Consider the following 26,850-nt stretch of genomic DNA (forward strand, 5'->3'; position numbering starts at 1 on the left):
CTGAGGACCAACTTCCCTCCTGGGAGCCATACTGCCATACTCAGCTGTCCCTGTTGGCACCACATTCTATCTGAGCCACTTCACCACACACTGCCAGTCATTAAGTAGGTGATCAATGAACATTCTTGAGTGAAGGATAGGCGAGGCTGAGGAACCATCTAGCTGTCTGCCCCAATCTCGGGAGAGTGGAGGCCCGGGAGTGGAGGGGCAGGAGCATCCGTCCATGCCCATCGTTGTCGTCCTTACCCGGTCCTCAGGAACTTGCAGTTACCGTAGATGAGAAACTTGCAGAGATGCAACTGCGCGCAGAGCCCGGTGCAGCCCTGCTTGGGGCCCTGGTGCGCGCGGCACAGACGCAGCGACGACACAGCCACTACCACGCGCTCCGAGGCCGCCGCCGCCGCGGTCGCCGGGCCCGTGCCCTCCCGCGAGGCCACCACGAAGCGCCCGCGGTCCCGCAGCAGCCGCTCCAGCGCGTCGGCGCCCAGGCTGGTTCGCAAGCGGCGCCTCAGCTCCGCCAACTCCAAGGCGCCCCCCGCCGCGCACAGCAACTGGGTCACCTCTGCCACCGCCACCGCGGCCTGGGCCATGGCTGTCGGACCGAGGCTTAGCACGGACGACAGCGTTGTTCACAGGCCCAGCCCCACTGTTTCGCTGGAAGGAAACGAAACCGAAAGCCGGCCCCAGCTGGGAAAACAGAAGCAGTGGGGCCTTGCCACGCCCCCGGGCCACAGCTGAGGTGCCGGCGCCCTCGTCTAAGGGCCCGCAGCTGGGGACCGCGCGACTCGACGGCGGCCGGCGCGCGCACACTGAGCGACCCGGTGTGCCTTTGAGGCGTCGCGCGGTCGGAGATGCGGGTCGCGGGTCCTCACAGGGCGGGACAGGAGTCTGAGGGAGAAGCGGCCGCTCCCTTCGAGGCAGCGCCCTGGGAGGCGAGTGGCGCGTTTAGCTAGGCCCGAGGGACGCCGGGGTTCAGTCAGCAGCCTCGATCTCGAGAAGCTGAGAGAAGTTTCCAGACGGCGCTGGCCGGTTGCGGCCGGTTGGCGCGTCTGCCTGCGCTGCGGCGCGTTCAGGGGGCTCTGAAGTCGCCCGAGCAAAAGCGGGCTTGGCAGGCGGCCCACGGAAGCGGGACGACCGACCTGGTCCCACCCCACCTCACCCGGGAACAAACGGAAACAGTCACTCGGAATTGCAAGACCGGCCTAAATGGTCCTCTAGATTCGGCTTTAGTAGTAGATTCCGCATTTCCAAAAGGAATGGGTAGGTACGGCCTTTAAAGGGGCCGATCCTTCTTCCCTTCCCCCTTCTGAATAAAGATTATGCACGTATTTCAAGATTTTTCAACGGAAAGAACTCTCCTGTATGTTACCTTGGGAGTTAAACGTTCTCGGGGTAAGTAAATGAATGGAGAATACCTGTTAAAATAAGTATGACTTTTGGCATCCCCATTCCTTCCTTCAGGAATCTCCCAGAAATAAAAGCATTAGTAAGTCATGTTCACAAGAGAGGACAGAGGACAGAAAACAATAAGAATGTTATCCAGACTATGTTAAATCTCTGGTTTTAACCTAGAGGGACATTCATAATGTGAGAAAAGATGGTTACATAGCAATATTCCAAGGGGCTGAACAGCGGTTGAGAGTCCTTACTGCTTTTGTAGAGGACCCTGACTCAGTTCCCTGCACCCACATAGCAGCTCACAACTGCCTACTTTCAGGAGGGATCTGACACCTTCTTCTGTACTCTTGAGATACCAGGCACACATTAGTGAACAAACAGGCAAAACAGGTGTGAAGAGGCATGCCTTTAATCCCAGCACTTGGGAGGCAGAGGCAGGGAATCTCTGAGTTCTAGGCTAGTCTGTATTTGAAAGTGTAAGCAGTAGGTTGTTTTTGAGTGAGCATGGAGGAAGCGTAATACTTTGGTTACAGTGGTGTGTAGGAAGTACTAGGAATGTGGAAAAAGGAAAGATGAAGGTCAAAACTTGGGGAGTCAAGTACTTACAAAATTAATTTAAAACGAATATAAAATTCTAAGCATAAAATACTACAAACATGGGGAACTGAGGGTATAGCCCCTGGGCTCAATCCTTAGGAAGGAGGGGGGAGTGTTACTACATAAATGTAAGAAAGTGGGATTAGACTACAACAGTTGGCAAACCCCGAGATCCAGTGAGAGATCCTGTCTCAAAAAAGAAAGGTGGGAACTGGAGAGATGGCTTAGCAGAGAAAAGTGCTTGTGGTACAAGCCTGCCAACCTGAGTTAGATTCTCTAAGCCCAGGTAAAAATGGATGAGAAAGGAACCAAATCCCAAATATTGTCCTCTGACGTTCACAGGTGTGCTTTGGCAACACACACACACACACACACACACACACACACACACACGTGCGCGCGCGCGAACTAAAAAAGAAAAAAAATGGAAAGTTCTTGAAAAATGACATCCCAACACATGCACACATGCCACAAAAAGAAAGACAGCATGCTGGTGCTGTAGCTCAGTGGTCGGCTATATAAAGTATGCAACACTAGGCTTAATTCCCCAGCAGCAACCCTCCCCCAAAAAGAAAAAAGTGAATATAAAGACTAGATTTGGGGGCTCAGCAGTTAAGAGCACTGACTGTTTTTCCAGAGGCCCTGAGTTCAATTCCCAACAACCACATGGTGGCTCACAACCATCTGTAATCGGATCCTATGCCCTCTTCTGGTGTGTCTGAAGAGAGTAACAGTGTGCTCATATACATACATACATACATACATACATACATACATACATACATACATACATACATACATCTTTTAGGAAACTAAAGACTAAATTGTTAACAAGGACAAATGAGAATGGATTAGTGGGTGAGGTGGAGGGCAATTTATTTTCTTGGACTATTTTTCGTGGTTTTGATATTTTGATAAATATTTTTATTTGGCTTTCACATTTAACTGTTTACTTGTACTTTTGATATTTTTTTGAAGTAATACCTTGTTATTTTCATTCTTGCATGTCAAACAAGTGCTCTCCCACTAACATTCCCCCATTTTAATACCATGACTGGCTGAAAAGGCAATGCCAGTAAAAATGGTGGGTCCTTCCATAAAACCAGTGAAGAAGCTGGCAAATCCTATAACTTTTTCAGAGCTCTGGATGTTTACTAAAAGCATGCAGCAGCTCCTCCACAATTTAATGGAGAAAGCAGCCAAATCTGAATAAAAGTAGCCATTTTCACAGCATTTTCTCTTACTCAAGTTCTATCTTTTGTTTTTTTGTTTTTTTGTTTTTTTGTTTTTTTTTTGATTCTTTTTTTCGGAGCTGGGGACCGAACCCAACTCAAGTTCTATCTTAACCCTGAAACGCTGTGCTACCCTTGAAAAATGACAACTCATATTCCTAGTGTTTATACCAAGGGAGCAGACAGGGTTGGAGCTCTTTGAAAGGATCATCCTAAGGACTATTGTGGAGGGACTTCTAAAAGGCAGGTCTTTATGTGGTCTCATTGGAACTAGCAAAGTCATAACAATGCCCCATCCTCCCAAGAGAGCAGAGTCATTAAATATTTTAATATCATGGCTGAAGCAATGAGTAACAGTTGAGGAAAACAATAAACTAACCAAAAGGCTGGACAAGTAAGGGTTTTGAAAGTGTGAGCATATTGTAGGAACCCACACAGACACATATACATACATAGGACCACAAAGATGCTCAGGAAATGTAATTCTGTCTGATGCTCAGGCTGTTCGCACACAGGAAGTAAAAGCTATGCATACTTGCAAACTGCTTGACTATTGAAGGCATTTACCAAAACATTCATAGAGCTTCTTGACAAAGACCTAAGATGGATGCTGGTTACTGGTGTTTACGGTTATTAGCTGAAAGGTAAGCTAACCAAGTAGGACTTTAGTAACGCAGTGCACACGCACGCTTTACAAAATTAGTTTGAAAAAGTCATTAGACAAACACAGCTACTAGTTTATCAAGCAACAACAGCCCCAGGAAAAGAAGAAAATATGACTTTGGAAGCTGCACATTATTTGAAATGTCCATCTTCAAGTAAATTGTGAGATGTGTAAGGAAATAACACCCATACAAAGGAAGTAAAAGCTAAGAATACAAACAGCTCCTAAGGCTTGGAGAGATGGCTCGACATTTGAGCACTGGCTGCTCTTCCAGAGGACTCAGGTTTGATTCCTGGCAACCATGCGGCAGCTCATAACCAACCATAACTCTACTACTGAGGAATCAAATGCCCTCTTCTAGCTTCCTTAGGTACCAGGCACACACAGTGCACAGATGTAAAGACAGGCAAAACACACACAAAAGAAACATCTCCTGACAAAGCCAGATATTGGACTTTAAGCTGTCAGAGAAATGTTCAGAGGGCTCAAACTCTATAAAATATGAAAGCATGAAAATGGTGTCTAATTGAACAGAAAATTCAGTAAAGAAACAAATTATAGAAAGAACGGAGTAGCAATTTTGTACAATAACTGAACAGAGAAAGAGAAGCTCATTAATATTTAGCAGTAGATTTTAACAAACCAAAAAAATGGATCAGAATATTTGAAGATAGGTCAGTTAAAGTTATCTGATTTGAGGACAATTTTAAAGAACACATACAGACCCATACAGCTGCGCATACACATACAATCCAATTCCAAGAGATCCAATGCCTTCTGGCTTCTGTGGGCACTGGTTACAGGGTACACAGACTTAAACACAAGCAAAACACCCATACATACAAAATAATTATAAATACTTGAGAAAAAGAATCAAAACAAACCTGGGAGGTGTAAAGAAAACAATGTTAGGGGAAATGAATAGCTGTCAATGACTAACTGAAAAGATCTCAAGTCAATAACCTGATATCCAGAAAAATAATATCAAGTAATATAGACTAGAAAAACAATAGAGACTATGGAAATAGTACAATGAATTATTAAAACCAAGTTGTAGTTGACATTTTTTTTTTTTTGGTTCTTTTTTTCGGAGCTGGGGACCGAACCCAGGGCCTTGCGCTTCCTAGGTAAGCGCTCTACCACTGAGCTAAATCCCCAGCCCCTGTAGTTGACATTTTTAAAAACACTACCAAATCTACACCTAGAATAACAAAAAAGACTAAAATAATTAATAACCAAGAATAAAAGGTATTATTACTAAGCTTACAGAAATAAGGGTTATAAAATATGTTATATTTCTAGTTCTGTATTTGATGCTTTGACCTCTGACTCTGGTGAGCTGACCACTTTTCCCTGGGCTAAAGCCTAAATAAACTCACTGGTGGGTGTACCTTTCACTTGCAAAGGACTGAGCCCACTCTTACAACCATCTCTGTCCTTGCCATAGTTTACCTTGGGTTCTCACACCCTGGGCAGGCATTTCCTTTTCTTTAATTGCCCCAACTCCAGGTTTCTGACATCAGGAGAGAGCCAGTCCTTGTATTCTCCCACAGGCTGATGAAATTATTCAGATTTGCTTATGCTATCACCCTTCATCATCTGTTCTTTCTCAAGGGATCTCTCATAATAAAGACTCTTAGCCACGTTTCCCCTGATCTCTGCCTCCAAACTTATACTGGTGTTTACCTGTGTATTTTTTTTTTTATTGAGTATTTCTTATTTACATTTCGAGTGTTATTCCCTTTCCCGGTTTCCGGGCCAACATCCCCCTAGCCCCTCCCTCTCCCCTTCTTTATGGGTGTTCCCCTCCCCATCCTCCCCCCATTGCCGCACTCCCCCCAACAATCACGTTCACTGGGGGTTCAGTCTTAGCAGGACCCAGGGCTTCCCCTTACACTGGTGATCTTACTAGGATATTCAATGCTACCTATGAGGTCAGAGTCCAGGGTCAGTCCATGTATAGTCTTTAGGTAGTGGCTTAGTCCCTGGAAGCTCTGGTTGCTTGGCATTGTTGTACATATGGGGTCTGGAGCCCCTTCAAGCTCTTCCAGTTCTTTCTCTGATTCCTTCAACAGGGGTCCTATTCTCAGTTCAGTGGTTTGCTGCTGGCATTCGCCTCTGTATTTGCTGTATTCTGCTGTGTCTCTCAGGAGAGATCTACATCCAGCTCCTGTCTGCCTGCACTTCTTTGCTTCATCCATCTTGTCTAATTGGGTGGCTGTATATGTATGGGCCACATGTGGGGCAGGCTCTGAATGGGTATTCCTTTTGTCTCTGTTTTAATCTTTGCCTCTCTATTCCCTGCCAAGGGTATTCTTGTTCCCCTTTTAAAGAAGGAGTGAAGCATTCACATTTTGATCATCCATCTTGAGTTTCATGTGTTCTATGCATCTATGGTAATTCAAGCATTTGGGCTAATAGCCACTTATCAATGAGTGCATACCATGTGTGTTTTTCTGTGATTGGGTTACCTCACTCAGGATGATATTTTCCAGTTCCAACCATTTGCCTATGAATTTCATAAAGGCATTGTTTTTGATAGCTGAGTAATATTCCATTGTGTAGATGTACCACATTTTCTGTATCCATTCCTCTGTTGAAGGGCATCTGGGTTCTTTCCAGCTTCTGGCTATTATAAATAAGGCTGCTATGAACATAGTGGAGCACATGTCTTTTTTTGAATGTCTATGATTTCAGGGCTGACCACTTTTTATTGGATGAATGGTGGGAGGGTGTTCTTCCCTGGAGAAGATCATTTCTCCTGTTTATAGCATTTCTTAGTTGACTATAGTAATTATTCAAGGTTTTAAGATAAACAAAAAAAATCACTATAAAAAGTCCAGGTGGAAATATCTAGCGGACACTAGGATATGTGAGTCTAGTAGCATTTATATAAGAGATAATACTGGAACTTTGAAAATACAGATGGCATTTGGATCCACGGGGTTGAATGAAGTCATCTCAGAAGAGAATATAAATTGAGAAGAAAAGGATTCCAAGAACCTTCCCCTTTATGGAGAAAGAAGAGACTGATAGAGCTATGAAGGTTTAGAAGAAGCCAGTGTGATAAGAGGATAATGGAGAATATGGGGTCACGAAAGCCAAATATTTTAATAAGAGATATTCAGCTGCATTGAATGCTATCAAGAGGTTAAAAGAGAATAGAAATACCTATTGATGCACAACAATAACTCCAAAACTTTGTAGCTAATACTAGAGATTCTTTTTTTCTTCAGAGGTCTGAGTTGACAAGGCTTGGTTTCGTAGGTCTTCTCTTGGCACATTAGAAATCCTGTGGCTGCATTCAGCTGTGACCTTAGCTATCATTAGCTGATCCACAATTGCCCCTCCTCCTTCAGCTTCTCACTACTCAGAAGCCTAGCTTGTGCTTCTTTAGAGTTTGCTGGTGGCAAACATGCGAACAAGCCCGGTGTGCATGTTTGTTAAGTGTCTGGTTTTTCATAGTAGTTCCTGGCTCTTCCCTCCATTGTCCTTCACAAGAAATGACTCACGGGGCCGGAGAGATGGCTCAGCAGTTAAGAACCATTCTTTCAGAGTACCCAAGCTCCATTCCTAGCCTATAGCTGCCTGTAACTCCATGTAGCACATCACACCACACACACAAACACCCCACAAATTTAAAAATAGTAGTGATAAGAACAAATCTAAATAATGGCTCATATTAGGAGCTTTCTCAGTCTGCTTTCCACAAGATTGAGAGTGGAGGAGACTGAATTCTAGAACTATATTCTTTCTTTCTGAGCTGGTTCAGTTTAGGTTATTTTGTATACTGAGTTATAATCCATGCAACTAAACAAAAGCTCTTTGTGACAAATCTTTATTTTGACCTTTATGTCAAAATGCCCTTCAGATTCTATACCACCAGCTATGTTGATTTCAAATGATCTCACATTTACCAACAGGCCTTGAACATTGATTGACTAAGGCATGAGGGAAGAGGTACAGAGACAGAGCAAAGTCCCCAACTGCTCTTGCTCTCCTTACCTGCAAATGGGTAAAGAGGCTGCACAGAGGAAGGGCAGCCCTCTAAAAGAGTTTTGATTCAGGCCTTAGAAGCAAACTCACAGACTGTCACAAAGACAGTGTAAAAAGGACCCAAGTGGTAGCCACAACAAGAAGTATCTTATTTTCTGCCATGTGGAACATTATTGACAATGGAGAAAATCCTGAAGTGGGCAGTGTAAGTCTTGAGCTGCTGACCAGGGCTTCATGCCAGTCATAAGAGCAAGTTATTGGTACTGCTGTAGCAAAATACATTGTATATTTCTTTAGCTCTGCCAGAAGAGAACCTAGCTTGTTTCTGTTACTCACCCAGAGCCTCTCTAGCATAGTACCCAATATTCAGAAACATTTGAGAAGGGAATAAAGGCAATATGTCATTCTTAATCTCACTACCGGGGAAAAGCCCAGAGATTTTTCCTGGAACTATATGAACTAGAATCTCTTCCAAATCTCACTTAAGGGAAAATGGCCATCTTAAGAATCATAGACAGACCAATGGATCTGTAAAGAGTCCCATCCATCAGCATTCACTACTAACTACAGTCAGAAGAATCGATACTGATAATGTACTGGTAAGAAAATCTATTTTATATGGACAATACTAAGAATTGTCTGAAGGGCATTTGTGTAAGGCTGTGTTGTGCATTGGTTTCATTAGAACATTTTAAACACAGACATGAACAGAAGAAAGATGATGTGGAAACACACAGAGAAGATGCCCATCTGTAAACAAAGCAGAAAGGTTGGGAATAGATCTTTACCTCAAGGTTATCCAAGGTACCAATCCTGCTGTGATGTTGTGTTTGTCAATTTGATAGGATTTAGAATTACCATGGAAACAGATCCTGGGCATGTCTTTGAGAGACTCTCTAGATTTAGGTTAACTAAAAGTGGAAGACCTACCCCAAACGTGCTCAGTTGCAAACTATGAGCTTGCATCCTAGACTGCATAAAAAGGAGAAAGTTCTTTGCTTCCTTACTGCAGCGGCAGTGTAACCAGCTGCATCAAGAATCTGTCTGATGGCTTCCCACCGTGATTGACTGTAACTGCAAATGCTGTGCTAAAATTAAACCCTTCAGATTATTCCGCAGGTATTTGTTGGAGCAACAAATAACTAATATACCTGTAGATACTTTGATCTCATGCTTTTGACCTCCTAAACTGTTAGAAATAAATTCTTCTTGTTGAAACCATTACAATCCCCTGCCTGGATAAATCCATCCAAGCAGTAGATGCCCCCTCCCCTCCAAAAAGAAAAAGAAAAAAGGAAAAGTCACATTCTTATGTTGGCCTCACATTAACGAGAACAAAGAAAAGTCAGTCTTTAAAATGTCGAACCTTCCTCTTGTTTACAGGTTGGACAAAACCACTTGTACCCCGTAACCCACACCTCCAATGTTGCTATTTTTTATTAAATGGGTTAGATTTGGGAATTGCTACACAGTACTTTGGGATGAAGTTGTCTCTGTACAAGAATTAATTTTCCAAGGTTATCGTGGAGATTTTTAGCATGGGGTTTTGTGCTGAATAATTTTGGTGTGGCTCCCTGGGTCATTTCTCCTAGACCCTGTTCTGTGCTTTTTAAGGACACTCCGCTATGGTCACTGAATGTTGAGCTTCATTGAATGTCTAGTGTGTCTGGCAGAGCACTAGTGGAAGTTGAAAGAGTCAGAAGGGACAGTCTACTGTTGACTTCTGTGTAGTCACACCATGCTGGACGCTAAAGTGCCTGTGAATTTTGGTAACTCCTTCCTTCTCTAGCAATAATAGCCCCTCTTCTCCCCACCCCCTCTATCCCCAGGATGCCTTCAGCATCCCTTTTTGAATAAATAGTTCATTTATTAAACTCTGTAACTATTCAATTTGAGAGTGCCAAGTGCATCTTCAAGGAACTTCCACAGATACTAAGCTGAAGAGAAATGCCAGTAGAGAGGTCCTGAAATAGAAGCAAGACTAGGAAATGGAATATTTCTGAAATGGTTTATTTTCCCTTGACCTGAGGAATCATATTGAATGGAAAATTAAAGTTTCTCTAATTCTTTTCAGTGCCTAAACCTTTGGTTAACACTTGTCGGTGTGCTTAGCTTTGTGCATGGCGATGGGGGAAGAGCGTAAGTGATGAACAAAAGGATAGTGTGACCTTTCTCACCTCATCACTCTCCTGTGTGAAACCACTTACACAGCACAGTAGCCTCATAAAGATCCAGGTGAAGATCTGATGTAAGTATGTGTTAAGTGGTTACCACTCATGAAATAACCAGCCACTGTTAACAACTGGTATACTTTATTTCAGGAATTGAAGCAAAAGGAAACAGCTGCCAAAGGTTGGGTCAACTCAGGAGAAGATGTGAAATGTATGGTTTATCTGTATCCCAGATAAACCATAGCCCAGTGAGGTGTTATGGGAAGTTGGTTCCATAGTGATATTAATGCATGTATGTGTGAGGTTGAGAAATAATGCCACTAAAGAACAGACTGAGGCCCAAGAAGAAATATAACGTATCCAAGGCCAGATAGAAGTAACAAAGCTAATATTTAACTCTGGCCTTAATCTGTGCTCTTAGCCCTGGAGTCTACAGTTGGAATAAAGAGTCTACAGTCTCATAAGGTCAAGAGGACAGTCTCAAATAAGTCCAGCTTGCTTTCACCTGACCCTAGTGTTCAAAAGGTATGCAAAGGCTCGAGACCTTGGGAGGTTTGGGGTAATTCAGAGTACCCTGTAAAGCAGGTTTTCTGGCCTCAGACCAGATGCTGATCTTTATCAGTCTCTCAGGGGCTGTGTAGAAGAGGCCAAGGCTGAACTGATGCCAAAGGGTTAACAGTAAAATTTGTGTATTTGCAATTGGCTAGGAAAACTCAAACTGGAGGTCTCACTAAGCATTTGGGCCACTGGATTCCAGTGGGATGCCTTGCATGACACGTGGAATAGTACAAAGTGTTCAAGGAACAACAGTAGGACACTTCTGGAATAAATCAGTTAAATACTAATTTTTAGTATTATAAATCATTTGCAATTTGCTTTAAAACCACCACTACAAAAAATCTTTTGGAATTTAGATATATTATTACTTATAGGAAAATATTTTTTCTGCCTGGGCAATGATTGTGCATAACTTTAATCTCACACTCTGGAGACAGAGGCAGATGGAGCTCTTTGAGTTCCCAACCAGTCTGGTCTACAGAATAAGTTCCGGGACAGCAAATGAGCTTAAAGGTACAACATGTCAGAATTAGCACTTTAAAAAAAAAACATAAAAATGAGGCTGGAAAAATGTCTCTGTGCTTAAGTGTACTTTTCTTGAGGAGGAGTGGAGTTTGATTCTCAACCATTTCTCAACTGTGGCACCAGCTTACATGGATCTTATGCCCTTAGTCTAGCCTCCATGAGCACTGCCCTCTCATGTGCATGCTCACATACACCCCCATCATGTAAAAGATATCTTGGGGACAAATTGGAAATAGCCTGGTCAATGAGAACTCAGAATTTCCAAAGGCAGTCCCAGCATTGAGATGGGCTGTGAACTACCCACAGATACTGAATTTACTAGTTATGAAAAGGATGCCCCTGTGTTCTTTCTCAATTGTTAATTGCTGGGCCAACTGCCAAAAGGCTAACAGGATAGTAAATGTTTGTTCCTACTTCACTTGCCCCAAAAGAAAGGTGAGGTGCCTTGGGGAAGGTCACATAGCCCAGGGCAACTGGGTAAGGAGTGTAGCTTCTGCATAAAAAAGCTGGTGGGTGGAGCTGGGGGTGAAGTAGCTGCAGACTGACCACAGGCGGGGCATGGACCAGGACAAGCAGATGAGCCATGTAGAAGAAGGGCACAGTGGCAGAGAGGTCAAGTTTATGTTAGAAGCTAGCTAAGATACTGTCCCATCGAAAAATCCAAAGGTCTTTATTATAGAACCACAAGCAGGACCCCCAAAGTCCCACAGTAATATGCCTTTGGCCTTTTTCTTCTTTATATGGGATGACCCACTTTTGGAGCTGAAAAACAAAAACAATAGAGGAGCAGGCTTCAATGTAGGAGAGGCTGTCATATCAGCTGTCAGGGCATGAACTTTCTGGTGGAGAAATGCATCAGGCAAAGCCTCGGTTCATCTCTGTTGGTATCAGGAATTGCCTTTAGCAGCGACACCATTTGGCCACTATTGCCATGGCAACGGCCATACATTCCCAAAAGACCTTTTGGTTCAATTCGCACCTCCACCTGCGAACCTTTACATCACATTCTGCCCTCCCTCTCTCTTCTCTCTTGCCCCTTCTCTTCTCTTTCCCCCATTAAATCTTACCACGTGGAACCGTGTTGGTTTGTGTGCTCTTTCCACACGGGTGCAGCGAGATATCTGATATTAATAACAACAATCTCTAGCTCTCAACTTGGGAAGCACTTACTGGGTTCATGTTTTTACAATAGTGCTACCCATCCATTGCCTGTTTACAGCTCACCTGTACCAAAGTGAGATCTGTCCTGAGAGTACCAGTATGAAGAGGCACAAAACAAAACTTCTACAAGAAATTCTATTACTCTACAAAAATGTTTGGAACACAAGCCATTTCTACATCAAGTACCATCTAACTCCTCTGTAATTCAAAATACAGATAAAAAACAACTCAGAAGCAAGGAGTTGGACAAACTTTTTGTTCAAATCTTAAATTTTGGTGTGTGTGTGTGTACACAAGTGTATGTGTATAAGCACATGTAGGGTAGTCCGTGATCACTCTCCACCTTGTATGTTGAGGCAGGGTCTCTTGATAAAATTAACTCACTGATTTAGCAAGTATAGCTAGCCAGTGTGCCCAGGGAGTCGGTCTCTATATCTCAACTTGTGGTATTACATGTGGGTTACCACGCTATTATGGGTGCTAGGAATCCTAACTCAGTTCCTTCCATTGAGCTAACTCTCCAGTCATGAGTTCTACTTAATAGTAGATGAATTTGGACATATTCACCTTCTCTGTACCTTGGTATGATGGTTTGTATATGTGAGGCCCTCTAATCACTTAGGTGATTAGGTGTGGCCTTAGAGTTGGTGTGTAACCTGGAGTGTGGGCTTTAAAAGCCTCATCCTAGCTGCCCGAAACCCAGTATTCTGATAGCAGCCTTCAGATGAAGAATTCCCAGCTCCTCCTGCACCATGCCTGCCTGAATATTGCTATGCTCCCACCTTGATGATAATAGACTGAACCTGTAATCCAGCCCCAATTAAATGTTGTCCTTCTAAGAGTTGCATTGGTCATGGTGTCTGTTCACAGCAGTAAAACATTAACTAAGCCAGAATTTGGTACCAGGGACTGGGGTATTGCTGTGATAGGCCTGACTATGCTTTCATTTGGAAGAATGTAGATTTTGGGACTCTGGATTTGGAAAGCAGTGGAATACTTTAAATGTGACTTAATGGGCTATTCTAGTAGGAATATGGAAGACTTTGTTACTGAGAGTTATTTGAATTGTGAGGACCTGGCCTAAGAGGTTTTAGTGGAGAATTTCAGTATGTGGCCTAGAGACTGTTTTTGTGGTATTTTGGTGAAGAATGTGGCTATCTTTTGCCCTTGTCTGAAGAGTCTGCCTGAGGCTAAGATGAAGAGACTCAGATTAATTGACAAAAGTCTCAGAAACACCCATCATAGCCTGTGTTCTCTGGTTAAGTCTCATGAGGAGCATTTTAAACAAGCATAGCAAGCCAAGAAAGGAAAAATATAAAATATATGGTCCAAGTATTAAAGGGGCCCCAGGAAATGAAATGGAGCTGAATCCTGTGTTCGGGGATATTCAATTAAGGGAGCCGTGACCGTGGGGCAAGATCCTACCCAGCTAAATTTAAGTCCACGCATGGTAGTACAAACCTTTAATCACAGGAGGCAAAGACAAGCAGTTCTCTGAGTTCAAGGCCAGGCTAGAACAAAGTAGGTTCTAGAGGAAGAAAATCTTAAATCCAGACTTTGTGGACCACACCTTTAATCCCAGTGTTTAGGAGACAGGCATGCAGAGTTCAAAGCCTATCTATCAAGTTCTAAGACAGCCGAGTTTAGGCAGTGAAGGAGTTGGGAAAACAGAAAGCTGGTAATAATGTAATAGAAAATGTCCCAGCCCCAGCAAGCAGAACTGCAGCTTTGGCCACGTGGCTCTGGCTTTAGAGTCAGAATAGAAGGGACTACTGGGACAAGTGATGCTGGTTAGCTGGAACTAAGAAATTAGTGGTGATTAAGAAGAGACCAACATCACTGAGGTGAAATCTTCTGGGAAGTATTTTCTGAGAGCACAAAGCTGTGTTCCAGAGACAGCCAAGGTTGTATCTCATGCTGCAGCTGTACTTAGTAATGTGTAAGAATCACCCAGGCGGTACTGGTTTTAAAGGCATGAAGGGGTGGTCATGAAGAGCAGCCAAAGCTTGACATTGTGAGAGACCATAGAAGGACATGGAAGGTGAAGGTGCAGCCTCCATTGTAGTTGATGGCCCAGGACTGGGAATCATGCAAAGAAGTTGAGGCTTGTCACCATGAAGGGACCCTGTGAGAGGCTATTTGCAAAACTTAGTTACAGTGGAAGACCTCAGCGTATTGGAGATGCCAGTACCATGGGATGGTCACCAAAAACAGCAGGAGCAGTGTAGTGGATCAGACTGAGCTTAGAGTGCTACAGAGGACAGAGCTGGAGAAGTGATGCCAGCCCTTTAGAGGAGCCCAGAAGATGTGTAGATTTCAGATACTGAAATAAGAAGTAGTAACATTGGAATTGTCTTGGAGACCCCAAGATATTAGAGATGCTAGGGCTGTGGGCTATCTGCTGAGGAGAACTGCTAACAGGGAGTTGAACCAGCACAGGAGAAAAGTTTGCTGCCGTCAACAAAGATGAAAAAGGAGTTAGAGATCTGAAGAGCACTCTGACCTCAGACATGGAGATGCAGAGTTTAGAGTTTGCCCAGCTGGTTTCCTGTCTTGCTTTGAGGATTTCAGTTAAGTGATTGGATGAATCTCAGAAGAGACTTTGAACTTTTGACTTTTAACATTGTTGAGACAGCTATAGACTATGGGGACTTTGAAGTTAGACTAAATGTATTTTGCATTATGCTGTTTAGGTATGGCCCCCATAGACTCATATGTTTGAACTAGCGTATTGGGGCCAGGTAGTGTAATGTGATGGTTTGTGTATATGCTTGGCCCAGGGGGTGGCACTGTTAGAGTAGATGTGGCACTGTGGGTGTGGTCTTTAAGACCCATCCTAGCTGCCTGGAAGACAGTCTTCTGCTAGCAGCCTTCAAATGTAGAACTCTCAGCTCTACCTGCAGCGGGCCTGCCTGGATGCTGCCATGCCTCTGCCTTGATAATGGACTGAACCTCTGAACCTGTAAGCCAGCCCCTATTAAATGTTGTCCTTATAAGAGTTGCCTTGGTCATGGTGTCTCCTCACAGCAGTAAAACCTAAGACACTGGTTTCACTGTACAGGGGAAGTAGTTCCTACCTCACCAGGACACTGTGAGGAAGAATAAAAATATTCCCTGTACATAGTGAATATTTGCGATAAAGTAATGGAGACTTGTGTCCAAATCCTGTCTGTATCAAAGCATTCAGTTCTTTCCTGTAAATCTGAAGGAGTGCAACACCTTATTTCCCAGTCCCACAAGATCAGGTTGAGTTTGTGAAGATGAGGTGTTCATTATTTTTCACTGAAACAGGTGACCATCAGAATATCTCCTAGATGTACAGAGTTTCTCAAGACAAGTTCGTACAGTTGAGGTTTCTGTCTGAAAGATGGCATTACACCAGAGGTGCCAAGACAGCTGCAGTGCTCCACCCCTTCTGTTCTGAAGGGTAGGTAGAGGCACCAAGGATCCTAGTCTTCTGTTGTCTATTTCCATGAGCTACTCATCCTGCCTCTTTCTGAGGCTTCCCTGCCTTTCCCATTAAAGCACTGCCTGAGGGTTCCTTCCTTCTTGACTCCACTCCCTCCCTCCAGTGCAAGAACTTACCCTTTTTATATCATCCTTGACCTGTCTCAGAGGCCCTATGTCCAAAATCAAGCCCAGCTTCCCTCCTGGGACCTGCACTTACATACTTCCCTCAGCCGCTGGTTGAGCTTTCCTTCCTCCTCCTGTTGTTGTTGTTGCTGTTGTCTCACAGACGCCCCCTGAGGCCTAGGCTTGGTTTTGCCACTTCTGTAACACTGTTGTTACTACAACACTGGGTAGTGAACACTTCTGAAATGTCCAGAGCATCCATTAAAGAAATAGTCTTTAAAAAAATAAAGAACTAGAGGAATTCCCACATCTATTTCTACCTTGTATCTCATCTTGCCAGTCACCCAGTCTTCCTCTTGGCCATCACTCTTCCCCAGCAGGGCCTCTAATGAAATAATAAGGTCTTACTTTTCACATTTAAATCCTCAGAAATACTAAGAACGCAATACAATTTTCTACATTCTAGTGTCTTGAGATTCAGAAAAAGGGAACAGCAAGTCAGAATCGTATATAGAATTCAGATTTTTTTCTTTCAGAGACATTTTATACAACTTTCAACATTTATACTTTTAGACAAAATGGGCAAAAAATACACTGAGTGCTAAAAAAAATCAGAACAAAAGTAATACAGTTTTAATTTCAATATTTTAAAATACAGAAATTAGGAAGTAAGAATACTAAATACAACTTTAAGCAAGTCACTTATTTTCCCTATAATAATAATATAAGCTACTTAGAGACTTACAAATTCAGAGTAAAACAGAAACAAAATAAATACTGTACACTTTCCCTGCCTGCAGGCAAAAGATGGGAAATACTGTTCTGAATAAAAACAAATGCTCTTAAAGCTTCAGCATCCCACTCCCAGCCACACCCCATTCCATTGTCACACAGTGTGCTTCTGTAGTCAAAGGACACATGTGCATACACTGACTGCCTACACACAGATGAGACACTATTCTGCACACACCCCAAACAAGAAGAGTTAACAGTCACTGGGAAACATGGACATAAAAACCAGAAGGAAAGTCAGGCTAGCAAAACATTACTACAAAACTAGTAAGTACCATAGCCAACAACTGTCCTGTTTTCAAATTTCACAGAGTTAAAACCCCTAAAACCAACACTACCCCTCCCCATTACCACCCTCCAACACCCCAAAAGAAAAAACTTGCTGAACACTGGCAAAGTTAGATGTTTCACAATAAATGTGAAAGTTCATACTATATAATCTCTTAAAATGAACCTTTTCATCCTTTCCACAGCATGAAACTGTTATGGCTTAATTATATTAAAAGTAGAAAAGTCTTTTCCAGAGGAAATACAGTCTGCAAAGATGCACATGCATTTCCTATCAGTGCTATTTCATACTCAACAACTGCAGGACCTGCTTGTGCAGTCAGGAGCTGTTTTTGGAAAAACTGAGGTTACAGCATTTGATTCAGTCTAACCATAAACTGTAAGGCCCTTAGTTTGGTTTAGGTTTCTTTTGCAAGATAAAATAACCTTGGGGTTCACTTAGCAAGTTACACCTCAGGTCCCTGACTATATCATGTAAGTTATATGCATGCTTTGTGAAAATAAAATGTTACTTATGACTCTTAAAAGGGAAAAAATTATTCTAGGCAAAGAATCAACTCTATATAGTTAGTGCTGGCATTTCTTACAAAACAAAATCCAAAGAAATATATTATGTCTTGGTTATTTTATTCCTGCAAAATAGTATATATTCTAGCACTTACGATAATTGTTTTGGTAAAAATTACAGAGGGAAAATAGCTGATGTTTAAAAAAAATAGAAAAAAAAAACCTCAAAGACAAATCTCTTATGCTTAAGTCATTTATGATCGCTTTCTGTAATGAAGAAAAATGAATCCAGAGTGTCACAGGTCTTGCATAGGTAAACTACTTGGAGGTCAAGGGCTACGTGGTAGCCAGGGTTCCATCAATGAATAGTGCAGAGCAGATGCATTGGTTGGAAGAATCATCGAATACATCCTTTAAGAGGTTTTAAACGTAAGTGTAATGTCACAGTTAAGACAAAGCCTTAAAAAACTAGAAGGACACCAGAGGTGACGGGGGAACTGGTTTCTCCAGTGAGAATGATTTGCTTCTCCCCAGTAAAGCAGAGAGACTTACTATAGCACAATAAAGCCGTGGTCGTGATGATATGCCAGCTGCTTTGGAAATAGATATTTGCTTCTTAAAAACCTTTTAAAAATGTTTATAGAAAGGGTATCAAATTTTTTTTCACTTACAGCATGAAAGCAAAATAAGGAACGGTTAGTAGTAAGGCTACGGTACGAGGGTGACTATGCGCAACAGCAGTCGAGGGATTATACGAATTTTGTTTGTCCAGCTTCAAAAACATACATGGACAGTACCTACAAGACAAGCAGAGGCTGCTGTGTCAAAGAATGGGATCCGTGTAAGAAAACAAGGTACTAGAGATCCCAAAGCCACTGAGTGTCTCTAGGCAAATCTCTGTCCCATCTGGGTTACACTGGTCACCCTTACTGACTAGCTAGCTCTCCCTGGACAAAAGTTATAATGCATAATTGGTTTTTTTGTTTGTTTGTTTGTTTGTTTTTGAGATTGCATTAGATGAAAAGTCTAGGATACCCGTAACAGTCTAAAAGCCTTAGCTCCTCTCGATCACTACCTGGTGCTAGGGATCAGGCCCCAGAGTCTTGCACATATGAAAGGCAAGATCTTCTCTTTCACATATTGAGCAGTTAGTTTAATATTTAATGGGAGAGATGAATTGTGAGAGATATTTAGATTTGTATTATGAAGTTTCATGTCTCTCCATATGAATACTAGAAATGCACATTTGTTATGATATCTCTCTAGCAGCAGTATACTAGGCCATACCGTGGTTCCCACCAATTCTCAGGGACTGTCTCACACTGCAGAACATCTTCTGAAGCAAGCTGACACTCATTTTTGAACACATCCAGTTGATTCTCCTTTCTATACTACTTTTGACTTCCCTCTCTCCTTGGGCTGTTATACCTAACTCACAACTGCTTATAAAAAGCTTTTTCCTAGTCACCTTATTTTTCCCCCTAGTCCCATGGGTAGCTGCTAAATCATTTTAAATTTACCACCCCTTTTATCTTTAGTACCTGAAGAGTATGCCAAATATGAAGATGAGTACTATACTAATTCCTCTTTGAGAAAAACCCAAAGCTTGCTCCTCTGTTGTGCTAAATAACCACCAATGACTTGATAACAGATGTTCTCACTCTTCTGTCCACAGACAAGCTCATTTTTTTCTTTCACTTCAGCACCTTGTTAGGAATTTGTCAGGTTTTTAGGTAGTCCGCCCTGGGTGTATATTTTCACTTAGACTTTTTCTCTAATAAAAGTTTTCACTTAAAATATTCTCAGAAGGTGCACTCGTCATCAGTTGTAACTTAATAATTAACAAGTATAACATGACATAATACCTGAAGAATGTTGTTCTTCACTGAGTAGTTTTTATCCAACTCACAAACAAGAAAACTAGAACTTAAAAATAAGACTCAGGATAATTTACCGACTACTCAGCATCTCAGCTGATGAATGGCAGAACAGGGCTAACATGCAGGCCTTTTGCTTCCTTTCAAGCTAATACCATATCCTTATATTACCAACAGAAACAACTAGCTTACAGAATTTTTCTTAAATGTTAAAGTACATGGGTATTTTATTTTTAAACACTTCCACTTCTACAGTGGTACATCTCACTGAAACTAATGAAGTTGGATTTTGTTTTGTTTGTTCTGTTTACAAACACCTTCTGTTCAACTTTGTTTAGAAGTCAAAACAACACTGCTAACCTCCTGGAGAAGACACTTCATGGGCAGACAAAACTGAACCTGAGCTTCCTCACAGTACTCACTCCTTCTGAGCACTCAGTAGGTGTCTGATGATACCTGTTGATCTCATACGAATAAATACAGTAAAATACATAGAAAAGGAATTAGGATTAGTAAAATAGAGAATAGTATTCAAGCTAAGTATTTAGTCATAGATGGAACTGTCTCCTCTGAGTGTATGATTTCAGTAGATGGTTTGATCGTGTGCTTAAAAAATGAACTATGTTTATGAATTTCAATTTATTTCAATGTATTCCAAAGATTCTGAACTACTAAGCTGCCAATTTTGTATTGTTAATCATTCACCAATACTGGGGAGCATAATATTATATAATGTTGTGAATTACAGTACAGTAGATCCCAGGTTAAGGGTCACTTAGTTGAATAAAGATAGGATCACTACTACTATTAAAGCTGCATACACTAAATTATTAATTCTCAATTTTACACATTTTACTTGCTTATAGCTAACTAAATGCTATCACCATTGTCTTCTGAGTTAAGCTGCAGTATACTACTTGTGAGACTATGGGAACAACAGAGATTACCTATTACTGTTGAGCCCAGATCCTAGCAGTAGTCACACCTCAAAGTCTAGCCATTTCTATGAGATAAAAGGACATACCACAGATGGAGAACTTTATAAGAAGTTTGATTAGAAAAACTCATTGGCTGTGTAGCTAAATTTTTATCAATTCAGAAAGATACATGGGTTCTTTAATAGTAGCTATATTAACTGGCTAAAAGTTTTATAATTTAGCCCATTAATAGGTTAAAATGATAAAATAATGAATCCACAGAACTATCATTTAAAACACTACATATGTAGCAACCCAAAATTAGTGTTTATCAGCCTATGGGCACAGGGAAGATACTGGCCACAATTTTAATTCATAAGCATAAATTTTAATTTTTATGGCCAAAAAAATGAAATAATTAAAAAAATATTTTGAGTTGTTTAAAACAAATCCAGATCATAACTGGGAAAAGAAGTCACCACTCTTATTTCTTAACCCAAATAAAAATGTGTGTTCTAACAATAAAACAAAACGAAGACATCACAGTGATACATTGTGGAAAGGTGAGCGATCAGTCAGATTCAGATTCTTGCATGTTGAAATTAACAACCAGCTGACTGCATCCCTCTCTCACTAGTTATGGCATAGAGTAGGCAGGGGTTAGGGATGCTGTCTACAGATACTAAGAATTCCATAAAAATCTTCTCCCTGACAGCCAAAATATGATTGAACTTTGGTCCAGACAATCTGGACCAGGAGGTGAGTTTGTAACTTCCTTGTCCCACTAAGTATTGTAAAGGAGACAGAACTAGAGATCTTTCCCTTTGGAAATACATATTGAATCAACTATGAAGATAATGGTGCATAATTCTTTTCTTTCAACTCAATGCTTCCTACAGAAGAAAAGGGCTAGCTACCTAGCTGAGCTGAAAAGGACAAAAATCCATTATATAGCCATAGTTCTCCATAAAAATAAATTTCATGTTGTTTGCCTATATTGTCTTTGTAGGAATTTGTAAAATGTGGTATCATCAGACCTCTAATGTTAATTTATTTTTTATACCATGAGGGGAAAATGGAGAGACTAAAAACTATTATAAGCCACTGAAAATTGCATTTAAGTAAAAATTGTACATAAAGGAGATAAATTACTATCTTATTTAAAGTTCAACCAGACACTTAACCTCCATATCCTACTAGTCAAGACAGATGGAAGAAACTGCAAAAAGCACCCATTTTACTCCAAGTCTGTATTGAAATAATTCTTCAGTAAATTAATAAAAAAGCGTGCACGTGCACACAGAAACACACACACACACACAGACAGACACACACACACACACACACACACAAAGCTCTACTCAAACATGCTTGCTATTATACAACTTAATATGGTATATATCACGGCTTTTATGCAGATTTGAACATCCTTAGTCAAATTGTATTTCTAAAAAAATGATGTCTAGATAATAAAAGCATGGTAAGATATAGTCTGTGATAGATGTCGGCTCTTCCAACACCAGCAGTATTGAAGAAGGCCCTCTGTAATTATAAAGGTTTTCGGAAAAACGACAAACATGACATTTTAACCAAACTTATACTTTCCCCATAAGCAGGAAAAAGATATTAAAGCTGTTCTCTTTGGGACCCAGATATCATCAGGAAAAATGAAAATGAAATAAGCCTGATTCATTACTTGTAGAAGAAAACCATGTCTAAAGAAATGAGAAATGAGGACTCTTTTATGTGGTTCTTAAACATTGGCTATGAAGGTGTTTCCCTGCAAAGAGAAGAGTCTTGGGTTGTCTCAAAACACTGGGGATTGGGCTGCAGAGGGAAGGTGGGGTGTAAGGGAATCAACCTGGATTATAGTATGCACCTTGGATGTTAGCAAAAGCGAAGCTAATAGCTTATAAAAAACACATGAAATATATAAAATAAAATGATTTCATATACATCTTAATTTAAAATAATTAATGCATCAAATCCCTGTTTAAGACTTTAACCTGAATATCAAATTTAAGAGTCCAGACTAGCTACTGTTACTGTGGCTTTTCCCCACATGTAACACACACACTATCAAAAATAATTTAAAAACCTTCACATTCTTAAATCTAAATTAGTGAGATATTTCTCCAGAAATCTTCCAAATAAATAGCTTTAAAAAAAGAATTTAAAAGCTGTTAACTTTAAAAAAAAATCTGTTAAATAAATTATTGATAATTCTTTATCCTACTACTGAAAAATAAAATCAAGACACTATCAACAACAAAATTAAATTCAAGCCCTGACAAGAGACCCCTTTCCAGTTCAAGGCCTCTTTTTAAGGTTCTACCCTCCTCCTTCCTCTCCCCGCCAGGTCCAAGGGTTATTGCTGAGTGGGTGTGGCACAGTGAAATGCAGCATCGGGTTCTCTGTTCTCCAGGCAGTATTCTTACTGTACACACTAACTGCTCCAGGCAGGGGGTAGTGGACACACCAGGCTCCACACCCCAAGACTGGCATCCAAAGGGAAGAGTGACTGCAATAGCAGCTCTGTCACACGAAGAAACGAGCATGGCCATTTCTGTTCAATTTAAGAATCTTCCCAAGACGCTGTTTGGCTGTTGCCATTCCTTTTTTTGGACGTTTACCTATAAAACACCAACAACACTGTTACTACCCATAAAGAGTATACAAGGAAGACTTAAGACTTAAAATAGAGAGGTTTGTAGTAAACAAGCTTGTTGGGTGTTCCAAAACTTCATGTTTTAAAAACCTTCCACTTTATCATATGAGAGAGAGAGAGGGAGGGGGGGGGGGAGAGAGAGAGAGAGAGAGAGAGAGAGAGAGAGAGAGAGAGAGAGAGAGAGAGAAGGCAAGTGTCCTTCTAAACTCTAAACTCTTTCAAGCAACAGAGTGGGCTGCAAAACTTGATTCATTCCCAGGACCCATTGCCCTCCTGGGTCTCATGTTCTCTCCGCTGTTTTCATTGTTTCTTCTGCAACTTCCCTTTACTCAAGCCTGGCAAGCCGCACCCTCTTTAAGGATCTACTTCCTTCTGAGCCTCACTCAAGGACCCTCTCGTCATGACCATGCCCACATGTAGCTCATACCCATTGCTATCATGCTACTGTTAGAGAATGGTTCTTAACCTCTGGGTTGCAACCCCTTTGGCCAAACAATGCTTTCACAGGGGTTGCCTGAGACCATCAGAGAACACAAATATTTATATTACAATTCATAACATTAGAAAAATTACAGTTGTGAGGTAGCAATAAAAATAATGCTTTTATGGTTGGAGGTCACCATGTGAAGAATTGTATTAATCAGTCTCAACATTAGGAAGGTTGAGAACTACTGTTCTCTTGAGAGTGTCTCTACCTACTACCACTGCCTTCATATACAGTTACAAATACACTTAACCTTTTTTAAAAACTGTTTTACAGTTACCTTTTGTTGCCTGGTTGCTGATAGGTGGTGGGTTTGATGCAGGTCTCTTGGTGGGGTGAAGGGGCACTGAAAAAGAAGTTTCACCAATAGGCCTTTCTGGACTTAGACTGCCATTATTTATCTGGCAAGAAACCAAGCTGTGATTCAGCATGTACTTTCCATTCTGGATGCTTGAGTTATTGCTGTCCACACAATGCCTGCTTTGTGCCTTCTGACTGATTTCTGAAGAGCTTTCCTTTTTGATGTATTTCTGGCTTCTACTTAAGTCCTAAATAAGGAAAGAAAGAAATGTAGCTAAATTCTTCAGATTTCAGATAAATGAGGTATTTAAAGCTCTCTCTGCATTAGCAAAATCAACAAAGATGAGAAAATAAACTATTCAATTTTGATTTTCTTTTTTTCTTCGTGTGTGTGTGTGTGTGTGTGTGTGTGTGTGTGTGTGTACACGTGCCCCCATATTTGCCCAAACATCAGGATACATGTGTGGAGGCAACTTGTAGGAGGATAACTTGTGGGAGTTGGTTCTCTCCTTCTACCATGTGAGTCCCAAGTACCAAACTCAGGCCATCAGTACCAATGGCAAGTGCTCTAACCAGTGCTAGACAGACCCCCCCACCCTTCATGATGGTCAGGTCATGTCTCAAAGAGACATAAAGGTTTGGAAGATTAGTTCCTAAGTCAAGATCCAACAATCAGAGGTGCTGCCTACTCTCCTGTAATGGGTAAAATTAAATAGAAGCAGAGGACCCACAGTCTCCTTGGCTCATCATAGGTTCTCAATGCAATGTACCACATTTCCAGAAAAGTTATCTCACAACTTCAAAATTGAGTTCTACCATGCAGGTCCTAGAAATACCTAGGCCATTAAAGGTAGGAAGCAGGCAGCTTTACCATCTGGGTCCCCTATTTTTTTTTTTTTATAACTTAGCTTGTATAAGGTTCACCTCTACTATATTTGCTAGAAAAAATTCCAAGAGCCAAGGCATATGCCTGGTTCTTCTTGTAACTAGAAGACCTCTTTCAGACTTTTTTGATAATTGAGTCAATTTGTAAGGAAACAAATGTTACTGAAATTAACTGAGGTCATAACCAGCATCAAAAGAGTAAAGAATTAAACAGTTACAAAAAAGCAAAAACAATATTGAATAGTCTAAATCTCTTCTTCATGGTTCTACTTTGGAATATACCTGAGCATTAAATCGGGAAGTTCGATCAAACTGTTTATTCCAGGAAGAAGTCATCAAATCCTGATCTTCAGTCTTAGCATGGTATCCTAGAAAGAAGTTTTGATTAAATGATCTTTGCAAAAAACTTAAACAAAACTAGCCTAGTGCTTACAAGTGAAAGCAAATGTATTCTGCTGACATTTTGTTTATACATTATTTTTTCACATACCTTTTCTTTCATTACACTCCTTAAAACAAAAACCCACAGGTAGCAACTCAATCAAACTTGCTATTTTTTAATTTTCTTCAAACTGTCTTTATATGACAAGTTTTGTGCTAGATGCTAGCAGACCTACAGTCAAGCACTATGGCCATGTGTTACTAACGTAAAGTAAATGCAATACACATGTCTCTAAAATGACATTTTCCATTAGGACAAAAGTATATATTCCCCTGCATTAAGGACCCAAACAGAGTATAGGAAGGCAAAATGGAGCAGAGAAAGACAGGCAAACCTAGATTTAAATTTGAGTTCTTCCAAATACTAATACAACTTTAGACATTTATTAAACCTTTCCAGGCTTCACTTTGCTCTTACACAATATGCAAAGATTTGGGCATCAAGTGGTCTGGGTTCAAATTCTAAAAGATTTGAATACTTATGTAAAGTGTGCAAGCTAAATTTACTTCATCAAATTATATTTCCTTTTCATGTAAAATGAGGTCAAGGTCCCTGGTACATAGATGACGCCAATTATGTGGACTGAACACAGTTGTTATTTATCTTTTTCACATTCCTAAGATTTGGGGGAAATCATTTCTTTTCCTCTAAAAGTACAGAGACATTACTGACATGCTGTATCTACTCTTTTCCTTATAGTTCCTTTTCAAAAAGTTTGAGAAAGCCTAGCCTCAGAAAAAAACTACCCAAAACTTGTTTCACCTCTCCCAAAAGGAAAATGAATGGACTGCAGACCATTTAGAACACCAAACATTTCCTTCCACTCTGGGAGCTCTTACAATTAATAACCCAAAAACAAGACTATCTTTGCAAGAGCAATGGTAGAATGAGGCCTGTGAACACTATACTTGGCCCCAAGTCATTTACATTTTGAGTTTTAACATTTAAGTTACATTTTAGTTAACTGTTGTATGTACGTACATGTATATCACAGCATGTGTGTAGAGACAACTTGTGGCAGTTGGTTCCTTCCTTCCACCATGTGGGTCCCCGGGGATCAAACTCAGGCTGTCAGGGGCTTGGTAGCAAGCCCACTGAGCCACCTTGCTGACCCAAATTTTGAGTTACACTTGCATCTTATGTGATTATATAAAGTACTACTTACAGTAGACAGCCCTTATCCATATAGTCTCTAACCTCAACAATATCACAGCACTACTAAATGGGGAGTTGTTTATTACTTTTCAGAGACTGATATTTGTTTCTTACCAAATTCCACTGGTTTATTGTAGCGATACAACTGCCTAAACTCAGGGTTACTGCTGTGGCAGCTGCTGGGATCCTGGAGAGAGTTCTTCTCACCACTGCAGTCTGTGCTTTGTAAACACGTGGAATAGTGCAACCCTGCCATGGACAGCATGCCCTGAATAGCTTCTTCCTCTGTGCTCGTCGAGGTAGGACATTCCCTAAGGAGCAGGCGATCCAAAACACAACAGTGTATTTTTTTCTGATGAAATACTGAGTACACTTGAAAACTAAACTGTTTTCACAGCATTTACATCATAATGTAAAACGACTACTACCATCAGCAAGCCTACCTTTTAACTGGAATTTCATTTCTAGATGGCTTCTGGCTCTTCTGAAGGAGGTTCCTCACTACATCCGACTCCTCTTTAAAGTTTGATGTTATTTCATGTTTCTTTTCATCACCTGAACTTTCAGACTCTTCAGTGGCAAAATTAATTTTCTGAAATAATAAATAGAAACAAAGCTAAAAAGAAACTGACCAGTTTATCTGTTTAGAAGTTAGAATCT

General features: G+C 41.0%; 2 protein-coding genes and 1 long non-coding RNA gene across 15 annotated transcripts in view; 1 reads left to right on the forward strand and 2 right to left on the reverse strand.

The window, feature by feature from the left end:
- The window catches only part of Parp12 (poly (ADP-ribose) polymerase family, member 12), a 57,804-nt gene extending 56,473 nt beyond the window's left edge, over nucleotides 1-1,331 (reverse strand). Inside the window, exon 1 of one of the 2 annotated variants that reach the window (XM_006236346.5) lies at nucleotides 247-1,331. In XM_006236346.5, coding sequence (XP_006236408.1) covers nucleotides 247-590 — 344 coding nt within the window. In that variant the 5' untranslated portion in view covers nucleotides 591-1,331. The remainder of the gene's footprint in view (nucleotides 1-246) is intronic. The other variant, NM_001108623.2, reaches the window with a different exon arrangement.
- Nucleotides 1,121-26,817, forward strand: LOC134486573 (uncharacterized). 4 transcript variants are annotated; one of them, XR_010065784.1, is made up of 3 exons: nucleotides 1,121-1,260; nucleotides 9,962-10,135; nucleotides 26,328-26,817. It is a non-coding gene; the product is annotated as an uncharacterized LOC134486573 (long non-coding RNA). The 4 variants fall into 4 exon arrangements; XR_010065781.1 differs by lacking the exon at nucleotides 1,121-1,260 and adding an exon at nucleotides 1,262-1,392; XR_010065783.1 differs by lacking the exons at nucleotides 1,121-1,260; nucleotides 26,328-26,817 and adding exons at nucleotides 1,262-1,392; nucleotides 12,361-12,536.
- Kdm7a (lysine demethylase 7A) overlaps nucleotides 16,380-26,850 on the reverse strand; it is a 126,717-nt gene continuing 116,246 nt past the window's right edge. For all 9 annotated transcript variants that reach the window (XM_063286832.1, XM_063286833.1, XM_063286827.1 and 6 more), the window contains 5 exons: nucleotides 26,634-26,782; nucleotides 26,305-26,501; nucleotides 24,876-24,961; nucleotides 23,689-23,956; nucleotides 16,380-22,889 (listed from right to left, as the gene is read on the reverse strand). In XM_063286832.1, the coding sequence (XP_063142902.1) occupies nucleotides 22,795-22,889; nucleotides 23,689-23,956; nucleotides 24,876-24,961; nucleotides 26,305-26,501; nucleotides 26,634-26,782 (795 nt within the window). In that variant the 3' untranslated portion in view covers nucleotides 16,380-22,794. The remainder of the gene's footprint in view (nucleotides 22,890-23,688; nucleotides 23,957-24,875; nucleotides 24,962-26,304; nucleotides 26,502-26,633; nucleotides 26,783-26,850) is intronic.

Source organism: Rattus norvegicus, chromosome 4 (assembly GCF_036323735.1).
Source record: "Rattus norvegicus strain BN/NHsdMcwi chromosome 4, GRCr8, whole genome shotgun sequence".
Lineage (NCBI taxonomy): Eukaryota > Metazoa > Chordata > Mammalia > Rodentia > Muridae > Rattus > Rattus norvegicus.